General features: G+C 44.7%; 4 protein-coding genes, 1 non-coding gene and 1 pseudogene across 8 annotated transcripts; 4 read left to right on the top strand and 2 right to left on the bottom strand.

The window, feature by feature from the left end:
• The first annotated feature begins 943 nt into the window (after window positions 1-943).
• On the top strand, window positions 944-2,646 carry LOC117851303 (pectate lyase). The gene has a single exon (XM_034733099.2). It carries the CDS (start codon window positions 1,089-1,091, stop codon window positions 2,406-2,408), a length of 1,320 nt encoding a protein of 439 aa, XP_034588990.1. The 5' UTR covers window positions 944-1,088; the 3' UTR covers window positions 2,409-2,646.
• Window positions 2,647-6,654: 4,008 nt separating this feature from the next.
• Window positions 6,655-8,225, bottom strand: LOC117854150 (pectate lyase-like; annotated as a pseudogene).
• Window positions 8,226-9,503: 1,278 nt separating this feature from the next.
• LOC117853827 (translation factor GUF1 homolog, mitochondrial) lies at window positions 9,504-14,890 on the top strand. Its single transcript, XM_034736114.2, has 12 exons — window positions 9,504-9,892; window positions 10,283-11,021; window positions 11,201-11,357; window positions 11,462-11,516; window positions 11,926-11,993; window positions 12,065-12,169; window positions 12,269-12,340; window positions 12,425-12,538; window positions 13,022-13,162; window positions 13,455-13,514; window positions 14,144-14,420; window positions 14,530-14,890. The coding sequence occupies exons 1-11, from the start codon at window positions 9,581-9,583 to the stop codon at window positions 14,316-14,318; spliced, it is 1,998 nt and encodes a 665-aa protein (XP_034592005.1). The 5' UTR covers window positions 9,504-9,580; the 3' UTR covers window positions 14,319-14,420; window positions 14,530-14,890.
• Window positions 14,891-15,053: 163 nt separating this feature from the next.
• Window positions 15,054-15,124, bottom strand: TRNAG-GCC (transfer RNA glycine (anticodon GCC)). The gene has a single exon. It is a non-coding gene; the product is annotated as a tRNA-Gly (tRNA).
• A 97-nt stretch (window positions 15,125-15,221) lies between these two features.
• On the top strand, window positions 15,222-21,977 carry LOC117852365 (carboxypeptidase SOL1). 4 transcript variants are annotated; one of them, XM_034734422.2, is made up of 15 exons: window positions 15,223-15,404; window positions 16,043-16,100; window positions 16,214-16,309; window positions 16,844-16,874; window positions 16,956-17,012; window positions 17,651-17,746; window positions 18,130-18,252; window positions 18,368-18,472; window positions 18,563-18,609; window positions 19,875-20,000; window positions 20,095-20,197; window positions 20,293-20,355; window positions 20,907-20,990; window positions 21,102-21,165; window positions 21,509-21,977. In XM_034734422.2, exons 1-15 carry the CDS (start codon window positions 15,302-15,304, stop codon window positions 21,805-21,807), a joined length of 1,455 nt encoding a protein of 484 aa, XP_034590313.1. In that variant the 5' UTR covers window positions 15,223-15,301; the 3' UTR covers window positions 21,808-21,977. The 4 variants fall into 4 exon arrangements, with proteins under 4 accessions (XP_034590312.1, XP_034590313.1, XP_034590314.1 ...); XM_034734421.2 differs by having other exon boundaries at window positions 15,222-15,404; window positions 21,102-21,728; XM_034734423.2 differs by lacking the exon at window positions 16,844-16,874 and having other exon boundaries at window positions 15,322-15,404; window positions 16,975-17,012; window positions 21,102-21,728.
• Window positions 21,978-22,335: 358 nt separating this feature from the next.
• LOC117852366 (uncharacterized) lies at window positions 22,336-25,617 on the top strand. The gene is made up of 7 exons (XM_034734427.2): window positions 22,336-22,563; window positions 23,068-23,215; window positions 23,319-23,372; window positions 23,591-23,682; window positions 24,147-24,373; window positions 24,960-25,136; window positions 25,242-25,617. Exons 1-7 carry the CDS (start codon window positions 22,391-22,393, stop codon window positions 25,385-25,387), a joined length of 1,017 nt encoding a protein of 338 aa, XP_034590318.1. The 5' UTR covers window positions 22,336-22,390; the 3' UTR covers window positions 25,388-25,617.
• The last annotated feature ends 2,272 nt before the right edge of the window (window positions 25,618-27,889 follow it).

The raw sequence follows: 27,889 nt of genomic DNA, 5'->3' as shown, positions 1-27,889 counted from the left end.
GGACATGGAGCTGCAGTCATCTTCTTGGTCTGATGATGATTGCTCGTGGAGAGACGAATCGTCGTCATCGCCGGACATGAAGCCGTCCTCACCTTGGTCCGACTGCCCGTCCAGGTAATCGTCGTCATCATCGGACATGAAGCTGCAGTCACCCTGGTCTGGTTGCTGGTCGAGGAAGTCTCCATCGTCGTCCACGTCAAACTTCACCATTGTTGATCGAGCGAGCGAGGGCGAAGGGAAAGATTGGATGACTCTACTCGTGTTTGTGGTTGGCACATCCGTGCGTGGGGATTTATCGATGGTCGGGGATCATGGTTCGTTCGAGTCGGGGAAGGATCGGAATCCGTTTGCTGGTCGTGAAGGATGAGTCGAGTTCGGACTCGGGACTTGGATGCGTATCTTTCGGATGGCGCGAAGCCGGCAAGGGTAGCGCGTGGCTTCACGGGCCGTTGAAGTCTGGTTACTGGGCTGGACTGCATGTGAATGAGCGTCCTATCGTGTTTGGGCCCACGGTCCTTTCTCGGAAGCCTCGCGTCTCCGCCGGGCTGCGAAGCTCTCGTCGGCGATGGTGAAGATGACACAGTGCTGTCACGAGCCGGAAAAGAAGGGGTGCTGCTCGCCGTTGATTGCACGAATGTCGCCAGCTTTCCAATCACAAGAATGGCAGCAAATTCACGCTTTCCTTTTTTCGATTGGGACAGAGCTTTGACCTTGACTACCTGCCAAGATTCGACGGTTCATTTCTTCCCTAACTAATGGCAGGAGGTCACAGGACCAAACAGAACTTGTGGGTTGTGGCCGGCCTTTCTCCTCGCGCCCCAAACTCCCAAACAGAGCAGCCGCAACGACGTCCAGCCAAAGCCCAGGGGGCGTCACGCCTGCAGCCGCTATATATACCCGCAACCGGAACCACCGCCACACCGCCACCGCAACCGTGCGCACCTCAGACCCGCGCCTCGGTGCCGCACGCCGCCGTCCACCCGCTGGGGAGGGCTCAGGAACCTTCTACACCATACACATCTCCTGAGCCTTTCCCCCGCGGCGATCGAGGCGCCGGGCGGCTGCCGGGCCGGCGTCCACACACTACAATGGCGGCCCTAATAATCAGGAGCCCCCTTCTGTCCATTCTCTTCTATTACGTCCTCGCCACGGCCGTCGCGGCGGCGGCGGCGGCGGCGGCGTCGTCGAACGTCACCTCCGACGAGGAGTACTGGGCGGAGCGGGCGGAGGAGGCCCGGGCGAACAACCGCGCCGCCTACGTCAGCGACCCCATCGCCGCCATGAACCGCTTCAACACGGAGACGCTCCGGGCCACGACGCGGCGGTCGCTGCGGAGGTACCAGGGCCCGTGCGCGGCGACGAACCCCATCGACAGCTGCTGGCGGTGCCGCGCCGACTGGGCCACCGACCGGCAGCGGCTGGCGCTGTGCGCGCGCGGGTTCGGGCACAAGACCACCGGCGGCGCCGGCGGCAAGATCTACATCGTCACGGACGCGAGCGACGACGAGATGATCATCCCCCGGAAGGGCACCCTCCGGTACGGCGTGATCCAGGGCCGGCCGCTGTGGATCGTGTTCGCGCGCGACATGGTGGTGCGGCTCCGTCAGGAGCTCATCGTGAGCGACAACAAGACCATCGACGGCCGCGGCGCGCAGGTCCACATCACCGGCGCGCAGATCACGCTGCAGAGCGTGTCGCACGTGATCATCCACAACGTGCACATCCACCACTCGGCGCCGCACTCGGGGGGCATTATCCGGGACTCGAAGCGCCACTACGGGCTGCGTACCCGGAGCGACGGCGACGGCATCTCCGTGCTCTCGTCCAGCAACGTCTGGATCGACCACGTGTCCATGTACCGGTGCTCCGACGGGCTCATCGACGTCGTCAACGGGTCCACGGGGATCACCGTCTCCAACAGCCACTTCACCAAGCACGACCACGTGATGCTGTTCGGGGCCAGCAACGACAACCCGCAGGACAGGATGATGCAGGTCACCGTCGCCTTCAACCACTTCGGCAAGGGGCTCGTGCAGCGGATGCCGCGCTGCCGCTACGGATTCTTCCACGTCGTGAACAACGACTACACGCACTGGCAGATGTACGCCATCGGCGGCAACAAGAACCCCACCATCATCAGCCAGGGGAACCGGTTCATCGCCCCCGACGACCCCAACGCCAAGGAGGTGACCAAGAGGGAGTACACGCCCTACAGCGAGTACAAGGATTGGGTGTGGAAGTCGCAGGGGGACGTCATGATGAACGGGGCCTTCTTCAACGAGTCCGGCGGACAGAACGAGCGCAAGTACGACCAGCTCGACTTCATCCCGGCAAGGCACGGAAGCTACGTCGGCGAGCTCACCAAGTTCGCCGGCACGCTCAACTGCCGCGCCGGCAAGCCGTGCTAGGCCGCCATACTCTGCATTTGTGGGATCAAGGACTACACAGGAGAGAAACCAAACCATATACACATATAGGTTCTGGATGGACATGTAACTAATTATATGGCCGTTTCTGGAATTTGTGTGTGCAAAGGATGGAATGCGGTGCATGGCCTTTTATACATCGATTGGTACATTTTAGCGCTGATTTTTACACAAACTGTATGCGTGCTTGCTTGCTTTGCTTTGCTTGAATCGTCCCTGAGTACGTGCACGCATATACCCTGCTTCAGCTCCTTCATCCAAAAAACAATGGAACAGAGGATGAAGACACCTAATTTTGGATGGTTCCATCGCATCTAGGCATCTAGTGATTCATGCTCAACCAACTAGCCTTCTTCTCTGTTCAAGACAAGCTCCAACGGTGTGGCGAGGTGTTGGTGGCACCGCCATTGCCATGGATAGTGCATGGTGATGATAGCATTGGGGGCTTTGCAGCGATGGCTAGGTGAAATCGTCTTAGTGGATCTAGGTAATGGTGGAGACGGGGAAAGAGAGGACCGAGTGGGAAATGGCACTGTGGAAATAGATCGTAGAGACGAGGAAGGAGGAGGTGGCACACCGCTTCACCAGGATAGCGCATCCGTGTTGGTGGCGGCACGAGCTAGGGAGAGGATGGTAATATGAGAGAGCGCTACGCCAGGCTAATACATACAAGACATTGCAAACAAAATCCGTCTTGAATATGCTTATCGCACTTGGTTTGTAGCCAAATGTCTAAAGTCAACAACATGGTGAAAAAAAACATCAATGGTAACTCAATATTCAGATAGTGTTTTTTTAAAAGTATGTTATACATTACTACCAAATTTTCGGTTTAAAGAAACATCAGTGGTAGCCCAATATTTCAGATGGTTCCATATATTAATCGTCTCCACAACTAATCTTCCTGCTCCTCTTTCCAATAATTACATCTCAACTGATGGACCCAACATATCACTACCACAGTTCTTTCAAAAAAACATATCACTACCACAGTGTCACCTCCCTCCATCCCTCACTTTGGCAAGCTCAGGGCCTGTCCTGGTGAACCCAAATACAGCTAGCTTGGTGCACAGGCACAAGGTCCAGAGACATTTGCCAAGTAGGCAGTGCACAAGGTCCAAAGCCATTTGCCAAGTAGGCAGCAGGAAGATATTTCTTGCATTCGAACCGGTAGGCGCATGACGTACCTGGGTCCTGTTTGGATACAAACTTCTAAAGTTTAGTAGTTTAGAACCCTCAAATTGCTAGTCCTAAAGTTTAGTACAGGGCTGTTTGGATGGACTACTAATCTTTATAACTTTAGAGGGAAAATATCATTTTTACCCCCCAATTACTCCTCTAAACTACACCTGCACTGTTCACATCATTAATGCATGCGAGGGTAATAGGGGTAAGGGGGACTTCGGGACCACTTTTAGGAGAAATAGGATACATTAGTACCCCTTGGCCCTCTTAATGAAAATGGCCCTCCTAAAGTTTAGGAGTGCACTTTTAGGACCCATGTTTGGATGCACAAGTTCTAAAAGTGTCCTAAAAGTGGACTCCTAATCTTTAGGAGGGTGTATCCAAACAGGCTTCTAGTCATCCAATAGGAAACCTAGCTAGGTGTATGCTGTGTGCACCAATGCAAGATGGCAACCATCAGTCATGGGTGCCAACCAAACTAACAAATAGCAAGTAAACCGACTAGAATTTGAATTTTTCACTAATCTACGTGACTAGTTCAAGTGTCTGTTCAACTAGCTCAAAATGTTACTCAAGAACAAAAAGTGGCTAGAATATTTGCACGTATCTTGAGACAATATACAGTTTTGGAGTTAAATAATAGACTATTTGAACTACTGCATTTCTTATGAGAAGCCCAATGTTTCTAATTGAAAGATATTATATAATATGTGTTGAAAAATATCTATCGAGTACAAGGGTATGGTGGTTCCAGATATCTCGTTATGATTGAGAAAAGAGATATCATGATAATCAATGTGCCCATAAACGATGGTAATCATATATACAAGATGCACACACATCATGTCCTAGGGTTAACTCATTAGGGACCCGAACCTTTGTAAATCTCTGTGCTTCGTATGATGTACTTTCTGATTCCTATCTAAGCAAGGTCCAAGGATATTTGTCAATCAATCTAGTCATGGACACATATATTTCAATTTAATGATGATGTGAAACATTACTTAAATATGTATAATAAACATTATTACACACACCATGGAAGATGCTTTCTTTTTTCTAATCACATCCTAATTATCCAACTACTTTGTTGTGCTTCAACAAAATGATAATCAACATATATGCACATCATACATAAGTTGCAAGAAATTAGTTTAGACTCAGAGATCATTTTTTATGCAAAGTTTTGACCAAAAAATAATTATAAATTGATTGTGTCCGACGATATAGATCTGATGGTGATTGTTTCATACCGTTACATCTTTACCCAACCTATGAGTGGCATAACTAGTCTTTTGGACCTGGGTGTTCGTTATTGTGTTTTTAAGTTTAATACAATAATAATACAAATATCAACATGAAAATAATGGAAACTCATTGTACCCTTATAAATTCCAATAAGAATGAAAAATGAACATATACTCTTTTTTATCAACTATATTATACACATATTAAACTTTATATAAAATCATGGATATTGATGTGAGTACACATAAAATACCCCTATTTAAGTCTCTGCAACTTCGATCATGTTTCTTTTACATCACTACTTTAATAGATTGATTTAGTTGCTCATATGCATGCAGTCTTCATTGATAAATGAAAGCAAATCATCTTGTAATACAAGTTGAATTGTAATCTTATATATTTCTATATATTCTGTTATTGTATTCTTCAAATTTAGCTATATATTAATCATATTTTGTACGGAATTTTGAGTTTAATTTAGATAGTTTAATAATATTTAAAATAAAATGTTAGATTTTTTTGTTTTTGTTCGTTGATGTGGTTAGTTCGCTAGAAGAACATGGTGTCTTTTCTTTAAACTACAATGTTAAGAAAATAGATAAGGTGTAATACCATCCAATAGCAATTGTTTTTTTATCATTACAAAGCTAAATTTGATATGAGTGATATATAATTCTTAAATGCACATCAAAATCAAACTACCATAGATCCCCAATAATTAGGCTTGCTTACTAGTTTTTCGATATTTTGAATTCTAAATTAAGCCATATATCACGTGTATTTGGCATGGACTTTTGGTTCAATTTAGAGTGTTAGATGATCATTAAATTGAATAGTGCAATTTTTCCTCCATTTTTCCGATTAAAATGGCTAGTTTCAAATCCTCCAAATGAATGTGTTTTTAATTTCTTCAAAAACTAGTGTGGTGGTTTTTTTCAATACTACAATTAAAATTTTAAGGTGTAAGAACCCCCTAATAACATTCTCTTTTTTTTGTTATTACAAAGCTAAGCTGATGGATGGCTCAAAAATCAAACATTGAGAGCACCTAAAAGCTAAAACACTCGTGTGCATACAAAGAAGGAACCCATATATTACCTATAGCCTATATATTACCTATAGATCCCCAACAGTTAGTCCGAGTTTATTTGAATTTTCTAGGATTGCAGTCCACACTAAAAACATATCAATCATCGCTTTTCAAACAACCGCTCACATGCAACACAATCCCATGGCACATGATTTTGGTTGTGCAAAGCACTACCACGCCCGACATAACTTGTGGTGCGTCCAACTTGTGGCGTGACAAGTTATGGACATGAACAAGCATCCTCTTAGGCTCGGTTTCGATGAATTTTTAGGATTCCAGCGATAATCCCCACTAAGGGTTTGTTTGGATAGCAGTGGAATAGGAGGGGTTGAAGGGCAAATTAGTTCATTTTGGACTCTGTCCCCTTCGTTCCACTCCAATCCCTTTATATCCAAACAAGCCCTAAGAACATATCAATCGCTACTTTCCAAATAACCTCTTTTACCTCGTCACAAATCCACAATCTCATATTATGATTTCGATGGACACATGATTTTAGTTGTGCGAAGCACTGCCACACCCTCAGTATTACCACCATGAGTACCACAAAAAAGCCAAGCCGTATGTGTCACAAGGACCATGCTGGCAGCTGGCAAGCAGTGGTTGACCATTACAGATATCATCCAAACACAAGAGCTCTACTCAACCTGAACCAAAGTATCGATCGCCAACCCAATCAATCACCTACATCGTCATCCGGGCTGGCTAGCACTTCTTGACGACGCGGCAGTTGAGCGCGCCGGCGAACTTGGTTAGCGACTCGGCGTACTGGCCGCTCTTGGCCTGGATGAGGTCGAGCTTCTCGAACCGGCGCTCGTTCTGGCCGCCGGAGGGGTTGAAGAAGGCACCGTTCAGGAACAGGTCGCCCTGCGACTTCCACACCCAGTCCTTGTACTCGCTGTAGGTCGCGTGCTCTCTCTTGCCAAGAGGTTTCCATATCAGGGCAACGGCTCTTGGTGACTTCCTTGAAGTTGCCGTCGTCGCTGGCCCTGAACCGGTTGCCCTGGCTGATGACGGTTCTTGTTCCCGCCGATGGCGTACATCTGCCAGTGCGTGTAGTCGGTGTTCGCGACGTGGGAGAAGCCGTAGAGGCACCGCGGCATCCGCTGCACGAGCCCCTTGACGAAGTGGTTGAAGGCGACGGTGGCCTGCATGATCTTGTCCCGCGGGCTATCGTCGCTGCCGCCGAAGAGCATCACGCGGCCGTGCCTGGTGAAGTGGCCGTTGGAGACGGTGACGGCGGTGGATCCCCCGATGACGTCGACGAGCCCGTCGGCGCAGCCGTGCAATGGACACGTGGTCGATCAAGAGGTTGCTGGACCCGACCACGGAGACACCGTCGCCGTCGCTGGCGCCGCGGGCGCGGAAGTGGCGGCCTCGCGCCGTCCCTGATGACGGCGCCCCCGGGCGCGGCCTCGCGCCGTGGATGCGGAGGGTTGTGGAGGATGACGTTGCTCACGTGCTGCAGCGTGATCTGCGCGGCCCGGCCGTCGAGGGTCTTGTCGCTGGTGACAATGAGCTCGTTGCTGAGCTAGATGACCATCAGACCATGTCGCGCGCGAAGGTGATCCAGAGCGGGCGGTCCTCGACGACGGCGTGCCGGAGGTTGCCCCGGTTGGAGGGCGACGAGGCTGGCGGGGTCGTCGGTGGGGTCGGTGACCACGTAGAACTCGCCGGCGAGCCCGCCGTTGGCCTTGTGGCCGCCGAAGCCGATGGCGCACCTGGCCAGACGCTTCCGGTCGTCCCGGGCCCAGTCGCCGCGGCACCACCGCCAGCACTGGTCGATGGGGTCGGTGGCCGTGCACCGGCCCGGAACTTACGCGGCAGGGACGGGGACCGCACCGTCGCCGCTTCGTCCGTGCGCACGCCGCCGTCCTCGAAGCGGTCCATGACGGCGACGGGGTCGCTCATGTAGGCGGCGCGGTTGTACGCGCGCGCTACCTCGGCGCGCTCCGCCCAGTGCTCCTGGTCCCCGGTGACGTTGACCAGGTGCGCGTACGCCTCGTCGATGGCGACGTCGGTCGGCGTGGCCGCGGCGGTGGCGAGGAGGACGAAGAGGAGGATGGACACGGACACGACGGCGGAGCCCGCCATTGTGCTCCGCACTAGTGGTACGGTGCTGCTACTACCGATGGATCCTAGTAGTTAGTTAAATTGGGTCGGGGCTCGGCGGTGAGAGCCCCGGGATCGGAGGCGACGTGTGCGCCGGCTCGGCTGGTCACCGCGGGGACGGGCTCAGGTCTCGGGAAGAAGTGTTAGTCCTTCCGAAGGATGCTGAGCCCTCCCGGGTGAACGGACATGGGCGAGGTGCGGGAAAGGGGAGAGCCGGCGCGGTGAGGCGCTCGCGGTCGCTCCAGGGCGTGTTCTTATAGCGCGCGCGGGGGCGGGGGCCGGCGCGGCCGCGGAGGAGGCGGACGTGCGTCTCGCCGTGTTCCGCGGGGGCGCGCCGGGTATGGGCGAGCGAGCGTTCTTTGGCAGGGAAAGCGGCGAGACGGCCGTGGGCGGGGAGGGACAGGGGGAGGGGCTCGTTCAGCCAGCGGTTGCCGATGCGCGTGCATGGATGGACGTGGACGCTTGCATTGCAGGGCTTGGACGGGCAGAACCGGGGAGCATTTGGCCATTTGGGGAATGGCCGAATGGCTCAAGATGGCAAGCGATTGGTGATTCATTCTATCCCGTGGTGATGGAGAGGAAGGCAAATTGGCGATGGGTTGATGATCGGCACGACCTTGGCGAAGCTAGCATATTGGATTGAGAATGTGTAACGGCGCCGCACTTAACCGATGACTGTATTACCATGCCCCTCGATCTGATGCTCAGATGGCTACTATGCAGTAATGAAACTCTCGGTTCGGTATTGATCGAGAGCTGTACTCCCTCCGTTTTAAATTGTAGATCGTTTTATTTTTTTGCATAATTTTTATTATGCACCTAAATAAAGCATATGTCTAGATATATAAATATGGAACGGAAAGAGCATCAAACACTTGCGTAGTTGCTTGATTATGACCGGTGGCACATTTAAATACGTTGCCTTTATCGTGGGAAACATTTGGTAGGCCAATTCAAGTGAGGAACATGTATGGCCATCGGCAAATGCTAGCGCGCTCAACCACATTGTGCTTGCAGGATTGAGTAGGTTATGCTATATGTCACTGATCCGAAGGAAGGAAGCTCAACTTGTGAGCCAACCGAGAAAGATTGATGGTCACATTCATAATCGTAAATGACGAGCACCAGCGAGTCAAAGACAATCTTTTTACCTTCATTTTTCTTTGTTTTGGAAGCAGCTCATAATAAAGTAGATTCCTACATGTCTTGATATAGAAGAAGTGTACAAGTAAAAAAAAAAAGAAAACTCTATCCGAGCTGTACACTACAAGGACATTTTGCACCGGCCAAGCACCACACAAACGTGACAGTTTTTTACAAATCCATGGCAGATCGAATGCCTTTCGCAACCACGATGGAACTTAAAATTGCCACGTCACAGGCGCACGGACACCACCATGGTCTGGCTCTCTAGTCTCCAGTCCATAGACCGCTTCCACGCAACCCATCTTCCTCCTCCGCCAAATCCCCTCCCAGAACCCTAGCCCCCGCCGCCGGCCGCCCCCGCCCGCGTCTCGGAATGGCCGGCGCCGCCGTGCTCCGGCGATCCGCTCGCGGTATTGCGCGGCATATCGCCGCCCCCACCTCCTTGTCCCGGAACGCGCTCCAGCAGCCCGAGCGCCTCCTCTCGTCGCAGGCGTCGCCGGAGCACGGCGCGCGTGGCGCGGTGTCCGGGTCCGAGCTGGCGCTGTACCCGCCGGAGCGGGTCCGGAACTTCTCCATCATCGCCCACGTCGACCACGGAAAGTCGACGCTCGCGGACAGGCTGTTGGAGCTCACCGGCACCATCCAGAAGGGCCATGGCCAGCCCCAGTACCTCGACAAGTTGCAAGTGCGGCGCCAATTCTCCCCGTTCACTCCCCCTTTCTTAGATAACTTAGAGAAATTAGCGAAATGTTGGCCCTTTACCGTTCAATTATTGGATGGTCATTGGTGATTAGTTCAGTTAAACCACCATTTCCTTACTGTTTTCACGATTAGATTCTGGAACTGTATTGATGACTGCATTATTTTTAGAATAATTGTTACGTTTAGATTTTAATATTATATGATTCAACTACATTTAGCTAAGAATGTTTATTTCCACAACCTTAACTCCTTTTTCCCTGTACTCTGATCTGGACATTGCTTTCAGAAAATTGCTTTGACATTGTATCAGGCCTTGATGTGTAGTTTGATATTGCATGTCTTCTGTTGTAACGTCCATGTATGTGATGACCAGGTTGAGAGAGAAAGGGGAATTACAGTCAAAGCACAAACAGCAACTATGTTCTATAGGAACACTACTGCATCCCAGGACTCAGATGCACCAAGATATTTGCTTAATTTGATTGATACACCAGGCCATGTGGATTTCAGCTATGAGGTATCCAGGTCCCTTGCAGCTTGCCAGGGTGCTCTTTTAGTAGTTGATGCAGCACAAGGAGTACAAGCTCAAACAATCGCAAACTTTTACCTTGCATTTGAATCAAATTTGAGCATCATTCCTGTGATTAACAAGATTGATCAGCCGACTGCTGATCCAGATAATGTAAAGGATCAATTGAAGAGGTTATTTGATATTGATCCAAGTGAAGCCCTGCTCACTTCTGCCAAGACTGGGAAAGGCCTTGAACATGTATTACCTGCTGTAATTGAACGCATACCTTCCCCACCTGGGAAATGTGATTCACCTGTACGGATGTTGCTTCTGGATTCCTACTATGATGAGTACAAAGGAGTGATTTGCCATGTTGCTGTTGTTGATGGTGCTCTGCGTAAAGGTGATAAGATAGCATCAGCTGCAACTGGCCGTGCATATGAAGTTCTGGATGTTGGCATTATGCACCCTGAGCTTACACCTACTGGAGTGCTCTACACTGGACAAGTTGGGTATGTTATTAGTGGAATGCGTTCAACTAAAGAAGCACGCATTGGCGATACCCTTCATCAGGCAAAGAGCATTGTTGAGCCACTTCCTGGTACGGAGTCCCATTCTTGAAATTTTTTTATGTCCTCATGTATTTTCACTTTTTATTTAGTCCGATTTAGCCTGAGAAGAACATGCATGATGTATTGCAGTTCCATAGCCATGTTTCGTGTTCTCTTTCCTTAGTTTTTGGTTGCGTGCGGTGCGACATCATACAGAATAGCCTTTCAGGTTTCAAGCCTGCAAAACACATGGTCTTCTCTGGCCTCTATCCTGCTGATGGTTCTGACTTCGAAGCTCTTAGCCATGCGATTGAGAAACTAACATGTAATGATGCCAGTGTCTCTGTTACAAAAGAGTCAAGCAATGCACTTGGCATGGGATTCAGGTACCAGATTTTCTGTATGTGAACTAGTTCCCTATAGTTTCATTACAGAGTGTGGAATTTGCTGTAATCTATTGTTGATTTTCTTATGACTGTCTTCTGTACAGATGTGGCTTCCTAGGATTGCTACACATGGATGTATTCCACCAACGGCTTGAGCAAGTATAGTTTTTCCCATAATTCTGATTCATTGATTTTTTTATGTTTAGTCACATAATACGTGCTCAAGATACATAATACACCAATTGATGTTTAAAAATTAGTTTTAAAGAGCATCGTTCTTAACTAGTATGCTAGTATCTCATGGAAATTTGTAACTTTGACTCTTTGGGATGCCTTTAGAAGTATGGAATGTTTCAGCAGAAAAAAAGGTAGAGAATATCTTTCATCATCAGGTTAAGTGCATCGAATACCTGTGTCAATCCAGAAACTCTTCCGCTCATTTGAACTTATAAAGAGGAAAAATGGAATATAATGTGAAAAAGAGGAAATTATCAGATGTGATATAATGTAAATAATTTGTGTGACCTAATTGCCTTGAGATTCTGATTCTGCCACTGGGTTTATTTAGGAATATGGAGCTCAAGTCATATCGACCATACCAACCGTACCTTATATTTTTGAATACGGTGATGGAAGGTGTGCATTCACAATTGTATTTGCTATATTTGTTTTCTGCTAGAAAACTAAACTTAAGTTGTATTTCCCAGCAAGGTACAAGTTGAGAACCCTGCTGCTTTGGCTTCTAATCCTGGAAAGCGTATAACCGCCTGTTGGGAGCCCACAGTTATTGCAACAATCATTATCCCTAGTGAGTAAGATCTGCTTCCTATCACACTTGTTTTCTACTTTTTTTTTGGGATATTTGAGCATTACAAGTAGAAATTTATTATCATGCTCAATCACCTTTTCAGGTATGTTGGACCTGTCATTATGCTTTGTTCAGAAAGGAGGGGCGAGCAGCTGGAATATACATTTATTGATGCGTAAACCTTTTTCCCTCCAAATCTCTCTGTTTTATCAAGTGTTCTTCTTTTTCTTTGCTTTTCATGGCTATTTTTTTTATGCAGCCAAAGGGCTATGTTGAAGTACCGATTACCATTGAAGGAGATAATTGTGGACTTTTATAATGAGTTGAAAGGCATTACGTCTGGTTATGCTACTTTTGACTATGAAGATTCCGAGTAAGTCCCTTTGTGAATGCAGTAACAAGGCATAGTCTTGTTACACTGTTTTTCCTTTTGGAATTTGCAGATGAGAAAAATATTATGTTGTTTATTTCACTTCCTCATATGCTTTTATTATTATTATATATTTTATTTTCACTGCTTTATATTCTAAAGTTGTCAGTACAACTTTCTGATCAGTGTAACTCCTTGAGTGGACTTTCTTTTTGAAATCTAGCACATGTCTAGTGTTTACAAACAGAAAGTGCTTGTCTTATGTATACAAGGTTTTGGAAACATTCTTTTGATCAGATCTGGGATTGTTGACTTATTAAGGGCAAGCATCATTAATATCTGAAATAGTTTGCATTTTGTGAAACTTACTCGTAAAGTGGCATGCAAAAATCTGTTCAATAGTAAAATGGCTGATAGGAGGAAGAAAAAAGTACCAAAAATTTGTTTAGTTTATTTATTCATTTCCTCCCCTTTTCTCCTTGACAGATACGAACAGTCTGATCTAGTTAAGATGGACATCCTTCTTAATGGTCAACCTGTTGATGCTATGGCAACTATAGTGCATAACCAGAAGGCTCAGCGGGTTGGAAGGGAATTAGTGGAGAAGCTCAAGAAATTTATTGAAAGGTATTCATCAACCTTCTTTTTTGGACATGTGAACTGTGCCTGAGACATGAGAATATCTCTTTCTGAACACATTACTTTTAGTTCAATATATAAATTACACCAAAAAGTTGTGTAATTTGCTGGAAAGGGATTAAACACTTAACTGAGAATAAAATATTTGGCATTTTTCTCTTTGGTGGCTTTTGCAAGGCTTAGAACAGAATTTTGCTATGGGCTCATGTTGAGGGCGACATGATTTACATTTCTGTGGTCTAACATAATTTATTCCTTATTTTTGTATGTGGTAATGCAGACAAATGTTTGAGATCACCATACAAGCAGCAATTGGTTCAAAGGTTATCGCTAGGGAAACGTAAGATACTCGAAGCTGCTATTAGTTTTTTAAATCACCATTGAGGGAAATGCACTGTGGTCCTTAAACTTTTCCTGGATTCTCACCTGGTGAGAATCCAGGAAAAGTTTAAGGACCACAGTGCATTTCTCTTTACTATTTTTTACCGTTTTGATTTGATTGAAGATTATTTTTTCTATCAACACATTTTTGAAGTTATTATGTTCATTTCACTGAGTTTATAACAGCATTGCTGTTTACTTGTACAGAATATTTTAGTCATTATCTTTTAGCATTTTCTGTAAGAAAGTAATGCAAATTAATAGCAACTAACAACAGCTGGAAACACTTTCAAAAACTTTCCAAGTAAGCCTTTCTGTTGGCCTAAAAGATCTACCTGTAAAGTATATATATAAATTAACCAGCCAGCCTTGGGAAATCAGCTGCAATCTTGGCCACCAAAAACGTTCAGGTTTCAACCAGTAGGAAGCTGCCCTAGTTTTAGCAGCAATGTTCTTCTGCACAGTAAACAACTAAATATATTGTTCATTATCAGGTTAACTGTATCTGAAAAGCCATCTAGTTAGGAGGTAAATAGTTGAATATGCATTGCTGTCACATGGGTTTTGCTTATATTCCTCTCTTTCCAGCCTGTCAGCAATGAGGAAGAATGTGCTGGCCAAGTGCTATGGCGGTGACATTACTAGGAAGAAGAAGTTGCTAGAGAAGCAAAAGGAAGGCAAAAAGCGCATGAAACGAGTGGGATCTGTCGACATTCCTCAAGAAGCATTCCATGAGCTACTGAAGGTGTCCAATTCAAAATAGATGAATCCACTGACCACTGCAATTATAGTTTTTGTAGCTGTCCAAATTTAAAAGTAGCTGTGTGGTGATGACTGGCAGCCCCTTCTAGTCGTCTTCTGAAAGGTGAGATTTTATTCAACTTTGAGTCTCATGTGTCATCTCCTGTTACAGGTCCTGGCACAATTATTTCATTGAATACATAATGATGGCGCCTGCTAATTTTTTTTCCCAGGAGCACAAGTGCTGCAGCCTTGTTTTGCTGAGCTGACAGCTGAGCAGTGCGGAGGGCAAGTTCTTTCTGTGAATACATATGGCTTCTCAGCTGGTGCAGACAAATCCCGAAAGCACTGCAGTAGAGACGCAGTCGTTGTATTTGTTGATTGATGGAGAACCATCCTGGAGTGCCTGCTGAACCCATTTTTTGCTGCTGCCTTGTTCTGACATGATACGAGCATCTGCCGTATCACACTACGCTTCGTTTTGTTTAGATAATTCGAGCAGAAGAAATAGATTATACTCAAATGTTCACTGAAACAATGCCGTACATGTTAAAAGAAGTGAATTGAATAAAAATATCTCATGTTTCTGGAGAATATCGTGCCTGGTTGGCCTTTCTCTTCTCTTTGCAATTGACGCCTTGATGGGAAGGGTGGAGGATCGTTTGGCTGAACACACGAGAAACGTACAAAAGAAATGGTTCAAAATGTACGAGACCTCGAGGACTGGAAATCGTAGAGCAAAACAAAAGAAAAGATTTGCACCAGCCGGGAATCGAACCCGGGTCTGTACCGTGGCAGGGTACTATTCTACCACTAGACCACTGGTGCTTGTGTGCTTATGGCCCAGCTGGTTTTGTTCTAATTTACAACTCTTCCGTCGAAGCGGATCGTGCTCCCTCCCGGTCTCATCGGCCCGCGGTCCGTCACCAGGTCAAACCCAAAGCCCACTCGGCTCACTCCCCGAACCCCACCACACCACGTGGGCGGCGGCGTCCTCGCGCGCCCATGGCGATCTCGCGCCTCCACCCCCTCTTCGTCCTCCTCCTGCTCCGCGCCTTCGCCTCGCTTCCCATGCAGGCTGCCGCGAGAGGCAGCCACGGTCCTTCAGGTCTCTCCCTGCTCTTCCCTTCCGTGTGATGTCGGGCCGTCGGGTTTGTATGTGCATTTCATTGAGGAGCGTTTCCCGTCCGTGTGGGAGCGGTGGGATTGGTTTCAGCTGGGGATCTTCGGAGACTCCGGATCCGGTAGCTCGTTTCATTTTTGTGGGGCTTTATAGAATTTTTGCTTTGATTGAATCAATTCGTTTTGGGTACTAGAGTGTTTTCTGATTGGGGAGGAACAGTGCACACTGCACAGTGATGGCGAGCACGAATTGGAATTATAAAAAATTGCATGCTCTTGAATACGTGATGAGTGTGTTGACTGTTGAAGGCTACCGTCCATCATGTATTCAGCTTATTAAAACACTGGTATAAATGGGCGTACTTGCCATCAGATGGAATCATGAGGATTAATCTTGAAGAAGCTGGAATTTTGTAATGGATTGCTATGTTCATGTTCTATCCAATACGTATCGATACCCATGCCCTTCTCTGATCTAGTATTCTAGTCAATGTATTCTTATATTGGCTGCCTCAGCATCTATCTGTACATGTCCACACACGTTTGATATAGCTTTCTGCATATAGGTACCTATTTCTATTATCCAGTTACTGATACATATACTAATTTTTTAACCATGTACAGATGATGGAGATCGTGGGTTATTTTCACGTAACCTGCTTCAAAAAAAGCCTCATATCACGTATGTTAAAATAAGAACTTTTAACTTTGTTTTTAAGAAAGAAAACAATGTGTGTCTATAATGCTTGATATTATTGGTTGACCATGTTGTGTATGATTTTGGACTAAATTCAGAGAAGAAATGGCTCGTGGATATATGAGCAATGCTGAGCTTGAGATTGCTGTACATGCCTTTGGAAGTCGTTGTTCTAATATCTCCAGGATATACAGGTACATGATGTATAATACTTTACTTCTCTGTGACCATTATATTTAGAGCTTCTAAAACAACCACAAGACCATCAGTTCTTTTAAGCCATGTACACATGTGGGTATTCATTTATGGTATACGGTATAATACAAAGTCTTTGCCGATCATGAGAGAATCACCGATCCATATGTGGTCATATTGATGGGCAATAGCAAATGGTTACAATGAAATATGTAGATTTCAAAAGAAAATTAATCATGAAATGCCACTTCTGAACATAAGTTGTTCATAAGATTCCTGTATAATTCTGTCTTTGTTTATACTATTAAGTTGTTACATGCTCAGATTTTTTTAGCATTATCTAAATAATAAAATATTTGATTTGAATCTTTTCTGTTTATTTGTTATACTACTCTGATATTGTCTTTATCTCAGTTTTTATTGCATTTTTTTCTTTCTTCCTTTACTTTCCTCCCTCCAGTATTCTCATATGTTAAAATTTACTTACCTATTATTTCTTCTCTCTTTGAGGGATAACACAAACCTGTTATCAGCATTGGAAAGAGTGTGAATGATTTTCCATTGGTACGTAACTTCAATTGCAGTACATTTCATATGCCTTGCTTAGTGCCAAATTTATGTACTTGGTAACTGTGCTGATTGTAGTGGGTGATTGAAATATCAGACAAGCCAAGGCAAAAAGAAGCTGAACCAGCATTCAAGGTTTGTGGTACCATTTTCTTAATGACTCTTAACTGGGGCTGTTCTTTTTCAAAATTTGGAGAATGCAACTAAAATTTTGGTTGGAAGTTTTCTGTAATGAATGATCATCTCATCTTATTATTTTATTCATCTAGCCCTTGTGATCTAAAAGGATTCTGTGCCAGAATCATATTCACACATGTGGGATGTGTTCAATGACGATGCGATTCCTTTTTTTCAATCTTAAATTCGATTTCTCTGATCCCATATCCTTGCTTTCCTTCTTCATTCGTTATTAATTTATGGGGGACTAACTCTTTCCCCTATATCTTGAGACCATAAAGTAAGCTATTAGTATGCTCAAACTTAGCACACATTTTTCTGTAGCAGTGAACATTTAATCATTTAATGTCACATTGTCAAATACTCAGCTCACTCTCCTATACTAGGTCCATACTTAAACACATGGTTTTCCTGTGACAAATTGCCATGTTAACAATTATTCTGCTGGCTTGCTCTGTTGCTTGAGTTAGTTATTTCATACTTCTGTTCTTATTCAACTATCAATTGATGATGAATTGACGGGGGTTCTTAATTCTAATCCCAGTGTTAAAGGCACCATGAATTTATCTGTGATGTAATTTGTGCTGCTCATGCAGTTCATTGGAAATGTTCATGGTGATGAGCCGGTTGGAAGAGAGGTTCTTATGCATCTTGCGAATTGGCTGTGTGATAACTATCTGAAGGATCCATTGGTAATCAAACATTCATCTGTCGCTACTTGCTCTTTGGTCACGGTGCAGTTTACCAATGGCCCGCCCCTTGTGGTTTAGATTTTTTATGGCTACCTTTAGTATTTTTTGAGTTGTTCAGATGATATCATAATTTTGAACGGAAGCTATCATGTATAAAGGGGTTGAAAATATAATAATTCATGAAATATTATTTGAAATATGAAGTTTGAAATTAAATTAAATTAAATTCTAAAGCATGCTTTTTTTTACTTATTTGCCAATATATTGTTCAACATTAAGATACCATGTTCAATGTAACTGTGCTGTTTGGCACATGTATTTTCTCTAATCTATGAAAACTGCTGCCAGTATGGTAAACTCAACATGTGAACTAATTTCTGTAGGCAACTCTAATTGTGGAGAATATGCACCTTCATATACTTCCAACAATGAACCCAGATGGATTTGCTCTTAGATGGCGTGGTAATGCAAATGATATTGATCTCAACCGAGATTTTCCTGACCAAGTGAGTATTCCTTTACGTTGCACCTCTTTTCCTTATGGAAGCTTCTACTGCCCCTTTTGTCCTTTATTTATTTATTTTTTGTAGCCATTCAATTGACACTAACTGAAATTGACAGTTCTTCTCCGCTAACAACGATATCAACTCTAGACAACCTGAAACTAGAGCCATTATGAACTGGGTAAAGCAAGAACACTTCACAGCTTCTGCTAGTTTGCATGGGGTAACTATTCTCTCCTACCCACAGTTATCTGCTATTACTTATCTTGTTGAAATGAGGTTCTATATTATCATCTTATTTGAATTTTTTTAGGGTGCTCTTGTTGCCAATTATCCATGGGATGGAACTAGAGATACAGGGTGATTCCTTCTTCTACCTAAATTCACTTTCAAGTATCTCAACTAATAGTGTTGCTAGTGTGGTAGTGTATGGTTCAGAGGATGTACAATGGATTCTTGTGGTTGCAAATGGTTTATTTAAAGTTTTGATTGCATATAGGTGCTTTAATCTGTTATAATGTGATGTTGCAGCTAGTGGTTTATGTTTTCTTAATTCTTTATAGGACAAACTCCATTTTACTACCCCAAACAAGTCACTTTGTCGGTCTGTCCTCTTGACCTCATGACCAAAATTTTGACACTCCCCCAAACTATTTTAAACTGGGTCCATTCACCCCCTTATACATATTTATATTTTGTTTATCCACATTCAAATTGAGTTTTAAGTTCAAACTTTATCAGATGTACATCGGAAAAAAAACAGTTATGGAATTTTTCATGTTCTTTTTCGTGTATTTTCACCTTTTTTGGGGCAAAATGTATTTTCATATATTGATGGTTAAATTAGCATCAGTGGCTTCCAACCTATGAATAATCACAAAAAGATCTGATATACTTTTGTAACATCAGGTTTGTTGGTGGTTGTCACCCACAAAGCTTGAACCTAAAACATAATGTGTGTGAGGAGAAACAAAAAAAAAATCATTTGGTGGTGAATTAGACTAATAATAATTTGGGTTAGTAAAACGAGTTGAAATTGGACAAGATCAGAATTTTGTACAATGGTCAAGGTAAGGACCGTCAAGTGTCAAGGCAGATTAGCTGCATGGATGACTTAGTCTTATGAGCAGCTGATTAACACATTGCCATCTATGAATGATGCTCTCTCTCTCTCTCTCTCTCTGTGTGTGTGTGTGTGTGTGTGTGTGTGTGTGTGTGTGTGTGTGTCACTCAGCGGCGGAGCTTAGATGGGATTATAGAGGGGGCCAATTTAACATGGCCAAAGAAAAGAGGAGGCCAGATTAGTATTTTATTTGTAATTGAATGGTGAAATGAAATATTTCTTTGATGATTTCTCTAGTGTGTGTGTGTGTTGGGGGGTGGGGGGGAGGGGGGGTGGAGTGCATAAAGCTCACTTTGGACCTCAAGAACCACCACTGTTCTCACTACCAATTGGATGTTCTCTCCCTCTCAAAATATCCAGTGATGTGATGATACACCTATTTCCTCAATGCTATGTGTGGTTTCTTTCTTTGCTGCTTTTCACCTCTGCTCTTTAAGGCCACAATTTTACTTGCTTGATTTCACAGTTTAGCATTCTCAACAAAGATTTTACTTTCTCACAGCAAACATTATTACGGATGTCCTGATGATAAGACATTCCGGCACATGGCATCAGTGTATAGTCAGTCCCACTACAACATGTCCTTGAGCAAAGAATTTGAAGGAGGGATAACAAATGGAGCCTTCTGGTAAACAAACAGTAGCATTTTGTTCATACTGCATATGAGACTTTCTGTGTATGTCTGGGCTTTGCATCAATCAACATCCTTGTTTGTGATTCAGGTATCCAATATATGGTGGAATGCAAGACTGGAATTATATACATGGAGGCTGCTTTGAGTTAACTCTGGAGATTAGTGACACAAAATGGCCAAAAGCAGCTGAGGTACCTTTGCATCGAGTTCTCTACGGTTCTGCTTCTGTTTTGCAGATCTTTATTTTTTTTTTTGTTCTGTTGCTTATTCTATTGTTTTGCTACAGCTTCCTGTCATCTGGGAACACAATAGAATGAGTATGCTTAATCTTCTTGCAAGCTTAATAAAGGTAATCAATTGTCTCCTTATGCACTACAAAGGGTGACTTTTGCACTGATTGAAATGAAATGGTGTTAGTTGTTTAGTGAGTTGAGGCACATAACTGCTCATGTTTATACCAGTGTTTTCATGTACTAACTGCTTCATAGTAATGTATGCACCAAGCCAGTTACTGCCTATAATTGAAAATGTCGGGCACAATATTTTTCCAGAAAGGAAGCTGTTTCAGGGTGGGGCATTTTGGCTAGTTGGTCTGAGTTCTGAACAAGATCAATCAGTGTTTATCATAATTCGTGTTCACTGTCACCACAATGGCATGCACACTAGGAAGCTTATCCTTTTTCCTTTACAACAAATGTTCATGGCTTGCAATGGATTACTGTACCCAAAGAGCTCGACTGCCTATTTAGTCAGGATTTGTGGGATATGCTTCCTCTTATGTGGTAGAGAACAGAGTTTATCAAACAATACTACAGTTATTCCGATTCCCATTGTTTGTATCATTGTATGCATTGTGGCTTGGTTCATCAGTCTGTTCTGTCATATTAACTCTAGTTTTAGTCAGGAGTTCATGGAAGGATATTTGCAGCAGATACTGGCAGGCCTATACCTGGCTCAGTGATGATAAAGGGCATCGATTCCAAGGTTAGTTTGTTTTGGTAGCATTAGTTCAGTTATGTTAGAATAGACGAATTGATAAATATGGAGTTCTTGTTATATGTTTCCAGGAGTTCCCTAACTTTTTCTTTCTTTTAGGTAAGAGCAAGCAGAGCTTTTGGAGATTACCACCGAATTATTGTGCCTGGTAAGAAATACGAAGGTACGTCACTTTTTCCTCAGAATTTATGTATATGGTTATATCACCTGCAATTGCAAAAGCAATTGGGAATCCTCAGACTGGCATGTCTCTTGACATGGTTTTCTGAAATTTTCTTCGACTTGTATGCCTATCAATCAGAGGTAAATCAATTTGTGCTTGGCAGGAACCAGCCAAGTTTTACCACCTATACGAAACAACATATTCCCCAACTTTTTCCATGTTTAGCTACTAAGATCAAGTTGACCATCCATTGTATATATAGACTGACAAAACCTGTAGTCCGAAAAGCAAAACGGTCGCTTTCTCTATCCAACTGTGTGACATTTGTTCATGCTTCTTGCAGTTATGGCATCCATGGAAGGCTTCCGATCAAAGTCCACGCACATTGTGCTGGAGCAGGAAGCTGTCAGCCTTGATTTCATCCTGGACCCAGACGGAGTTGATGGGCAGATGAAGCTGCTCCGTAGTGACTACGACTGCCGCTGCGACAATGACAAGATGTTCCATGTTCGAGAAGCTCACCTCTGGCTGTATCTTCTTGTAGTGTGCGGTATCCTGGCCCTCTATTTGGTCTTCAAGAGAAAAGCGGCATCAAGGTTGCTGGCATTCAGATACTCACCCAGACGGCCTGTTGCTGTATAAGAGGAGTTTTACACCCTAGGACAGTTTTGTAACTTAGAGAATCTCACCAAAATGGTCTGTTGTATAAGCTGAATGATGTGTAAGTTTTGCATCGATGGAAAATTTTGTACTGTGAGAATATCACAAATCTCAAGGCATATCGTGTGGTAGATGAAGTTATTTTGAAGTTATTCTAATCTCGTACACACAAAGATTTGCAATTATTCATCTAGGCGCTCAAATGTGCTTCTCACCCTTGTGAAAAAAAAACGCTTCTCAAGTCATGCTCGGTGGTCTAATGGACGCTTTAGTTTGTTTGTTGGATTGAAGTGTTCAAGCTGACAAGCAGCATCTACAAGATGTCTGCGGCAAACGAGCCTATTCGAGTCGGGCTCGAGGCTTGGCTTGAGAACGAGCTCGAGCCCCGGTCAGATCTCAGGCTCGGATCGAGCTCGGCTCGAGCTGCAATCGTTCACGAGCTCGAGCCTTGAGGTTGCAGGCTCCGCTAGAGCTCGGCTGCTGAGTATCGAGTCGCGGGCCCACCTCATCATCTTCTCCTCCCGCGTGCCCCCACTTCCTGGAGCGACGGTTGCTTACTCCAACCATGGCCGCCTCCGCCGCCGTGGTGCCGGCTCTCTCCTCGCCACCGTCCCTGTCTCCTCTGCTCCCCTCGCGCCCGAGAGCCCTTCGCATCAACACTCCCCTCTCACTCTCCGCAAAGCCGCGCGCCCGCGCCACCGCCGCCGCCGCCGCCGGTTCCGACTCCTCCAACTTCGGGTACGAACACCTTCACGTTCTCCATGCATGATGTTTGACGTGATTTGTTGGGTCAGGTCGACGGGGTGGGGTTGAGGTGTTCGATGAAATGCTTCTATATTTCTCTTTGTTTTCCTCAAGCACTAGATCGTTAGACGACAATTGCGCAATTGAAAGATTGGGTCTCGCCCCTACCGACTCATGATTTGGTAGGAGGCATACGGACAACACAGAGGAAGCTAGCAATCTTAGCTGTGTAGCCTAGAAAGGGCAGTTTTTTCTATGACGATTGACGACTGTTGTAGTGTTGTGTGACATAAATAGAAATTTTCGCGCTATACATATCCATGGTAGAGGTCCTCAAGTGCGGAATTGTGGTTGGATTCTTTGTAATTGGCAGCTTGCCTATCAGTTTCATCATATCTGCAGCCAATTTTGTAGTACTTCCTTTTGATGCTGAAGACCTGAAGTAATTCTGGATTACCTTTTCTAAAGCATGCATCTCATGCCTCTTCCATTTGTCAGGAATCAAACATCACTGTTGCCGCCGTTCAGCTTTACGCTTGATGAAGGTTCTTCTAGGTCGAAAAGGCCATACAGATGGCAACGTGTACTGCTTAAAGTAAGTGGGGAAGCTCTTGCTGGAGATCGCACCGAAAACATCGACCCAAAGGTGAGTCTTCTTTCGGTGGAGCTGGAACATCTTTCAATCTAAGCGGTAAACAATTAATATGCGCAGGTCATGTTATTTAATTTAACTGTGTGCTGTGTTGCAGATTACAATGGCAATTGCAAGAGAGGTTGCTTCTGTCACCAAGCTAGGTGTAGAGGTGTGCCCTCTCTACTGTCTTTCATTTATTTCTTAATTGTATATACTTGTTTCAAGATTTAGAATTAGTGAAATAAAATGCACATAATTATACTTGATAGTAGGCATTAATTTAATGGTTAGATTCCGTTGCCTTGGAAGCGAGTGCCTTGTATTATCTCGTCTTCTCTAGTATAAGTGTATAACTATATTATGCGTATTAAAAATGTTCACTTGCAGGTTGCTATTGTTGTTGGTGGGGGCAATATCTTCCGTGGGGCCTCTTGGGCTGGATGTAGTGGGCTTGATCGCTCATCAGCGGATTACATCGGGTAATATGTCCAATGCTTGATGTATTTTCGTTCGCTCATCCTATGCTCGGCTTTTATGTGGCATTTTAAAATAAGTTGAAATACGATAAAGTGTGATGTAGTTAAAGCAGGTAATGAAATGAAACCTAAGCCCAATATCAGACCCATTTTGGTAGTTGCATGCATTGTACGTCATTTATTTTAATTTCTTAGCAGTTCAACATTTGTGATATACAAACCACATTTAAATTTGCTGGCGTATTCCATCAAAATAGTTTACTGAGTGGAAATATGAACAATTCTTTTAAGAAACTTGCAATTTTATCGAAGTTGAAGATCACCTGTAATGTTTTATTTGTTCTCTGTCCATAATATTTGTGTCTCTGCTGCTCATTTTGAAAGACATTTATTGTGACAAGCAATAGTATGATTTCTTAACATAAAAAATTGTTCAACACTACATCTGATCATGTTTCCTAATTCAGCATGCTGGCCACTGTGATGAATGCTATATTTCTTCAAGCAACAATGGAGAGCATTGGAATACCTACCCGTGTCCAAACTGCCTTCCGTATGTCAGAGGTTGCAGAACCATATATACGCAGAAGAGCTGTCAGGCATTTAGAGAAAGGAAGGGTTGTTATATTTGCTGCCGGGACAGGGAACCCATTCTTTACAACTGATACAGCTGCTGCTCTCCGTTGTGCAGAAAGTGAGTTCATCTTGTATTCTTCATCAAACGAACTGCATTTGCTAAAAATAATCTAGAGAAATATGCTTGCAGATATGTGTATTTGTTTCATTCCTAAATAAGTTCTTGCTTTACTGTCAAGCTGTAGTCAGTTGCAGGTAAGTTGACTCAGAAGGACTCTCGCAACAGCAGTTACCTACTTACCTCTCTTCTCTTAGTTTATATAATGATGAACATCCAGTTGCAGATTGAGTTAAAAATGAAAACAGTGGATGTAACTGTTAGGTTAAGCAATAGTTATGCACCTATTTAAGCCGGTTTTCTGCCACAAGCTGGGACTTGTACAAAACTTGTGTTAGAGTGTATTTTCATTAACTCGTACATATTTACATAAGTAATCTCGAACGCCGCAGGAGAGTTGCGTGTCACATATTTACATAAGTAATCATGAATCACAAGGTCTAGTTTGCCTGTAGAAACATGCTATTAGTGTGAGCTTAAACTTACCTTTCCTAGACTGGCTTTTTAGATGGACAGCATTGTTTCATTCAGTAAAAATTGTTTAACCTAACAGACTGACATATTCTTCCTGCTATTATGCAAACAGTTAATGCAGAGGTAGTGCTTAAAGCAACAAATGTTGATGGTGTGTACGATGCAGACCCCAGGCATAACCCAAATGCTCACCTTCTTGAGACAGTGAGCTATCATGAAGTGACTACAAGAGATCTCTCGGTAATGGACATGACTGCCATCACACTATGCCAAGAAAACAACATTCCTGGTAAGGATGCTATCATTTTTTTATACTATTTTAGATCCCAGCCTCCACTTTGTGCTGCATTTTATTTCCTATTTAAAATTTTTAATCTGGCAAGTCATTTTGCAGTTGTCGTGTTTAACTTGCAAAAGCCAGGAAACATTGCAAAGGCTATTGTTGGTGAGAAGGTTGGTACCTTTATTGGTTGCACAAGAAATCAGGAACAAAACGGCAATGCAATGGGTGAAGAAAGAAGATTGGTTAACGAGGTGTGAGCTGAACAGCTGCATGAGCTGGGGCTCTCCTTCTTTTCTTATTTAGTTTACGTGTAGGAGGTTTTAGGGAGCTAGTGCTGGATATTAGGCTAGATTAGCTACAAAAATTATGATAGTTGTAACCTTGGAAGAAGACACTCGAATAAAAATTTCACGGTCAAGTGCTGCTATCCTATGTACAATAGACTTAATGAGATCACATAATAAAACTAAATCTGATGAGGATTGCATGTGGCTGCACGTGAAGAACCATTTCACAGCTCCTAGTACCGGTGAGTGGCTCAGTGTGGCATTCTTTCTCAAACTAGTAGAAACATTCAAGTTTATATAATTGCTGGTACTAATCATAATGGCCAATTCTGAGACTGTCCGGTAAGTGTCATGCTGCTGCTATTTGGCATCTCCTGATATCTCTGCCTTTTGGGAGCAATTATGCATGCATTCTTGTAATCTGCTCGTATCGCTTTCCCTCGTTGCGTGCGTGTTATTTCATTTGGGTGAAAAATATTTTCTTAGACACTAATGCTTTATAGTATAGATGAATTTTGACGATTTTTTGCTCGGTATACTTCTAGAGTCATAGCTGTTGTTTGTTAAATCTGGTACGCTGTGCAGCTACAGCATGAAAACGGGATTTTTGTCCCAAAATTCGGTTGAGTTCTCTGCAGATTTGCATTGAATTCCTTCTGGGATGAAAACTAATGGATCCCCGATGCTGCATGTGAAATGCAAACGGAAGAAGTTGGAATCCAACCAAAACTGAACAGGTTTTGTGATGGTGAGTGAGCTGGACGAGGCATGGGCCAGTCCTTACAACGAACTGGGCTGTAACCCTTCACGGCCCGGCCCAATAATACGTTTCACAGTCTCTCTGTTCCTTCCACCAGCCCTCGCCACCCGCTGCGCGTGCTCGTCCTCGGTGATGTAAACCTTGCCGGGGAAATAGGGATGGCAACGGGGCGGATTGGAGCCGGCGGGTGAAGCTTCCACTGATTCCCCACCCCTGAAACCCGAACAATAAACCCACCCCAAACCCGAAACACCAATTGGGTGGAAATGCTGCCCCGACCCAAAAACTCGTGGGTGCCCGAAACCTAGCGGATCCCCGACACCCGTGGGCGAGGGGTGCGGCCGGCGCGCGCGGCCGAGGGGGCGGTGGATGGGCGGCGCGGGGAGGGTGCGGCGGATGGGCGGAGAGGAAGGGGGCGGTGCGGGGAGGGGGCGGCGGCGAATGGGCCACGGCGGACGGGTGGAGAGGGAGGGGCGGCCGTCGGATGGGCTGCGAGCGGAGAGAGGAACCGAGGGAGAGGGTGGGGGCGACGCGGGGTTGGAGACGAGAGAGATAGGGAGGTTCCGGTTTATATATTTAGGGTTTCTTACGTGGGTTAGGTTGCATTTTCATTGAGCTAGGAACAAACTTCGGACCCCCAATGGGCACCCGCGGGGGAAAGTCAAAACCCGTCCCGCCCTGCCCCATTTCAGGTCCCCGGACCCGCGGGTGCAAAAATAAACCCACCCTCACCCCTGTCGGGTCCAAAACCCACGGCTTTCGGGTGTAAACCCGCCCGACTGCCCTCCCTGCTCGACGGTGAGGGGAGTCTAATGGGCCGTCAGTGGCAGATGCAGCTCGGTGGAAGTAAATGGGGATTGGGAAATGGGTAGGGTGGCCCGAATTGGTTTTATGGGCTTGCATCAGATCTTCCGTGGGCTTTGAGCATCGAATTGGGTCTCGAACCGACTTAACTTACCGAAAGAGCCACAGATGGTGGCTTGGTCACTCTGGTGTTTTTTAAAATTAGCCATCTCACAATTTTGAAAAGCTCTAAAGAATTTATTTTTAAGATTATAGTAATTAAAAATATGTAAACACTGTACCCTGCTGCTCCACACGCATACACGTATGCACGTCTTCTACACACGCGTGAAATTTGCTCCAGGTACGATTTCTCCTGTACCAATTTTGCTCTATCGATACAGCCGCTCTAGTGGCATTACTCCTCTCGATTTTGATCTACTGCCCTAGCTCCTCTCCCAATCCCAATATATTATCGCACATCCAAATGCTTATCTTCCCTTCTACTCCATCCATTACAAGTTACTATTCGTTTTGATTTTTCTAATCTAGACATAGGTATATCCAAGTGACGGTATCTTTGGTGCTTGCATGGAAACAAATAAATCAAAGAAAATAGTACCATCTACCATCGGATGTTCCGATGACCCCCTAGAGAAAACGTTGAAGCAAGCATCAGAGTAATTGGTACGCTACGGAGAAAATCAGGCAAAGTCAACCATCGGATGTTCCGATGGTCACTTTTCTAGTAGCGTCGGACGAATTCTAAGGGATAGGCTTGAAAGACAAACAAAATACAATAGCACCGGATGATCCGATGGTATGTAAAAAAATAGCGTCGGACAAAGCATATTTTCTGTGATCCCTGACAGAAGGTTTTGGCCAGAATATCTTCAGCACCGGATGTTCCGATGGCCCCCCAGAGAAAG

Source organism: Setaria viridis, chromosome 4 (genome assembly GCF_005286985.2).
Source record: "Setaria viridis chromosome 4, Setaria_viridis_v4.0, whole genome shotgun sequence".
Lineage (NCBI taxonomy): Eukaryota > Viridiplantae > Streptophyta > Magnoliopsida > Poales > Poaceae > Setaria > Setaria viridis.
This window is presented reverse-complemented; position numbering and strand designations above follow the sequence as displayed.

Coding starts and splice junctions, on each gene's coding strand:
- LOC117852366 (XM_034734427.2), top strand. CDS start 22,391: ATGGCCGCCTCCGCCGCCGTGGTGCCGGCTCTCTCCTCGCCACCGTCC. Junction 23,216..23,318: donor CCGAAAACATCGACCCAAAG/GTGAGTCTTCTT, acceptor GCTGTGTTGCAG/ATTACAATGGCAATTGCAAG. Junction 24,374..24,959: donor TGCTCTCCGTTGTGCAGAAA/GTGAGTTCATCT, acceptor TTATGCAAACAG/TTAATGCAGAGGTAGTGCTT.
- LOC117851303 (XM_034733099.2), top strand. CDS start 1,089: ATGGCGGCCCTAATAATCAGGAGCCCCCTTCTGTCCATTCTCTTCTAT.
- LOC117852365 (XM_034734421.2), top strand. CDS start 15,302: ATGGCGATCTCGCGCCTCCACCCCCTCTTCGTCCTCCTCCTGCTCCGC. Junction 16,875..16,955: donor GTGTGAATGATTTTCCATTG/GTACGTAACTTC, acceptor TGCTGATTGTAG/TGGGTGATTGAAATATCAGA. Junction 17,013..17,650: donor AAGCTGAACCAGCATTCAAG/GTTTGTGGTACC, acceptor CTGCTCATGCAG/TTCATTGGAAATGTTCATGG.
- LOC117853827 (XM_034736114.2), top strand. CDS start 9,581: ATGGCCGGCGCCGCCGTGCTCCGGCGATCCGCTCGCGGTATTGCGCGG. Junction 11,022..11,200: donor CATTGTTGAGCCACTTCCTG/GTACGGAGTCCC, acceptor ATAGCCTTTCAG/GTTTCAAGCCTGCAAAACAC. Junction 11,358..11,461: donor GCACTTGGCATGGGATTCAG/GTACCAGATTTT, acceptor TCTTCTGTACAG/ATGTGGCTTCCTAGGATTGC.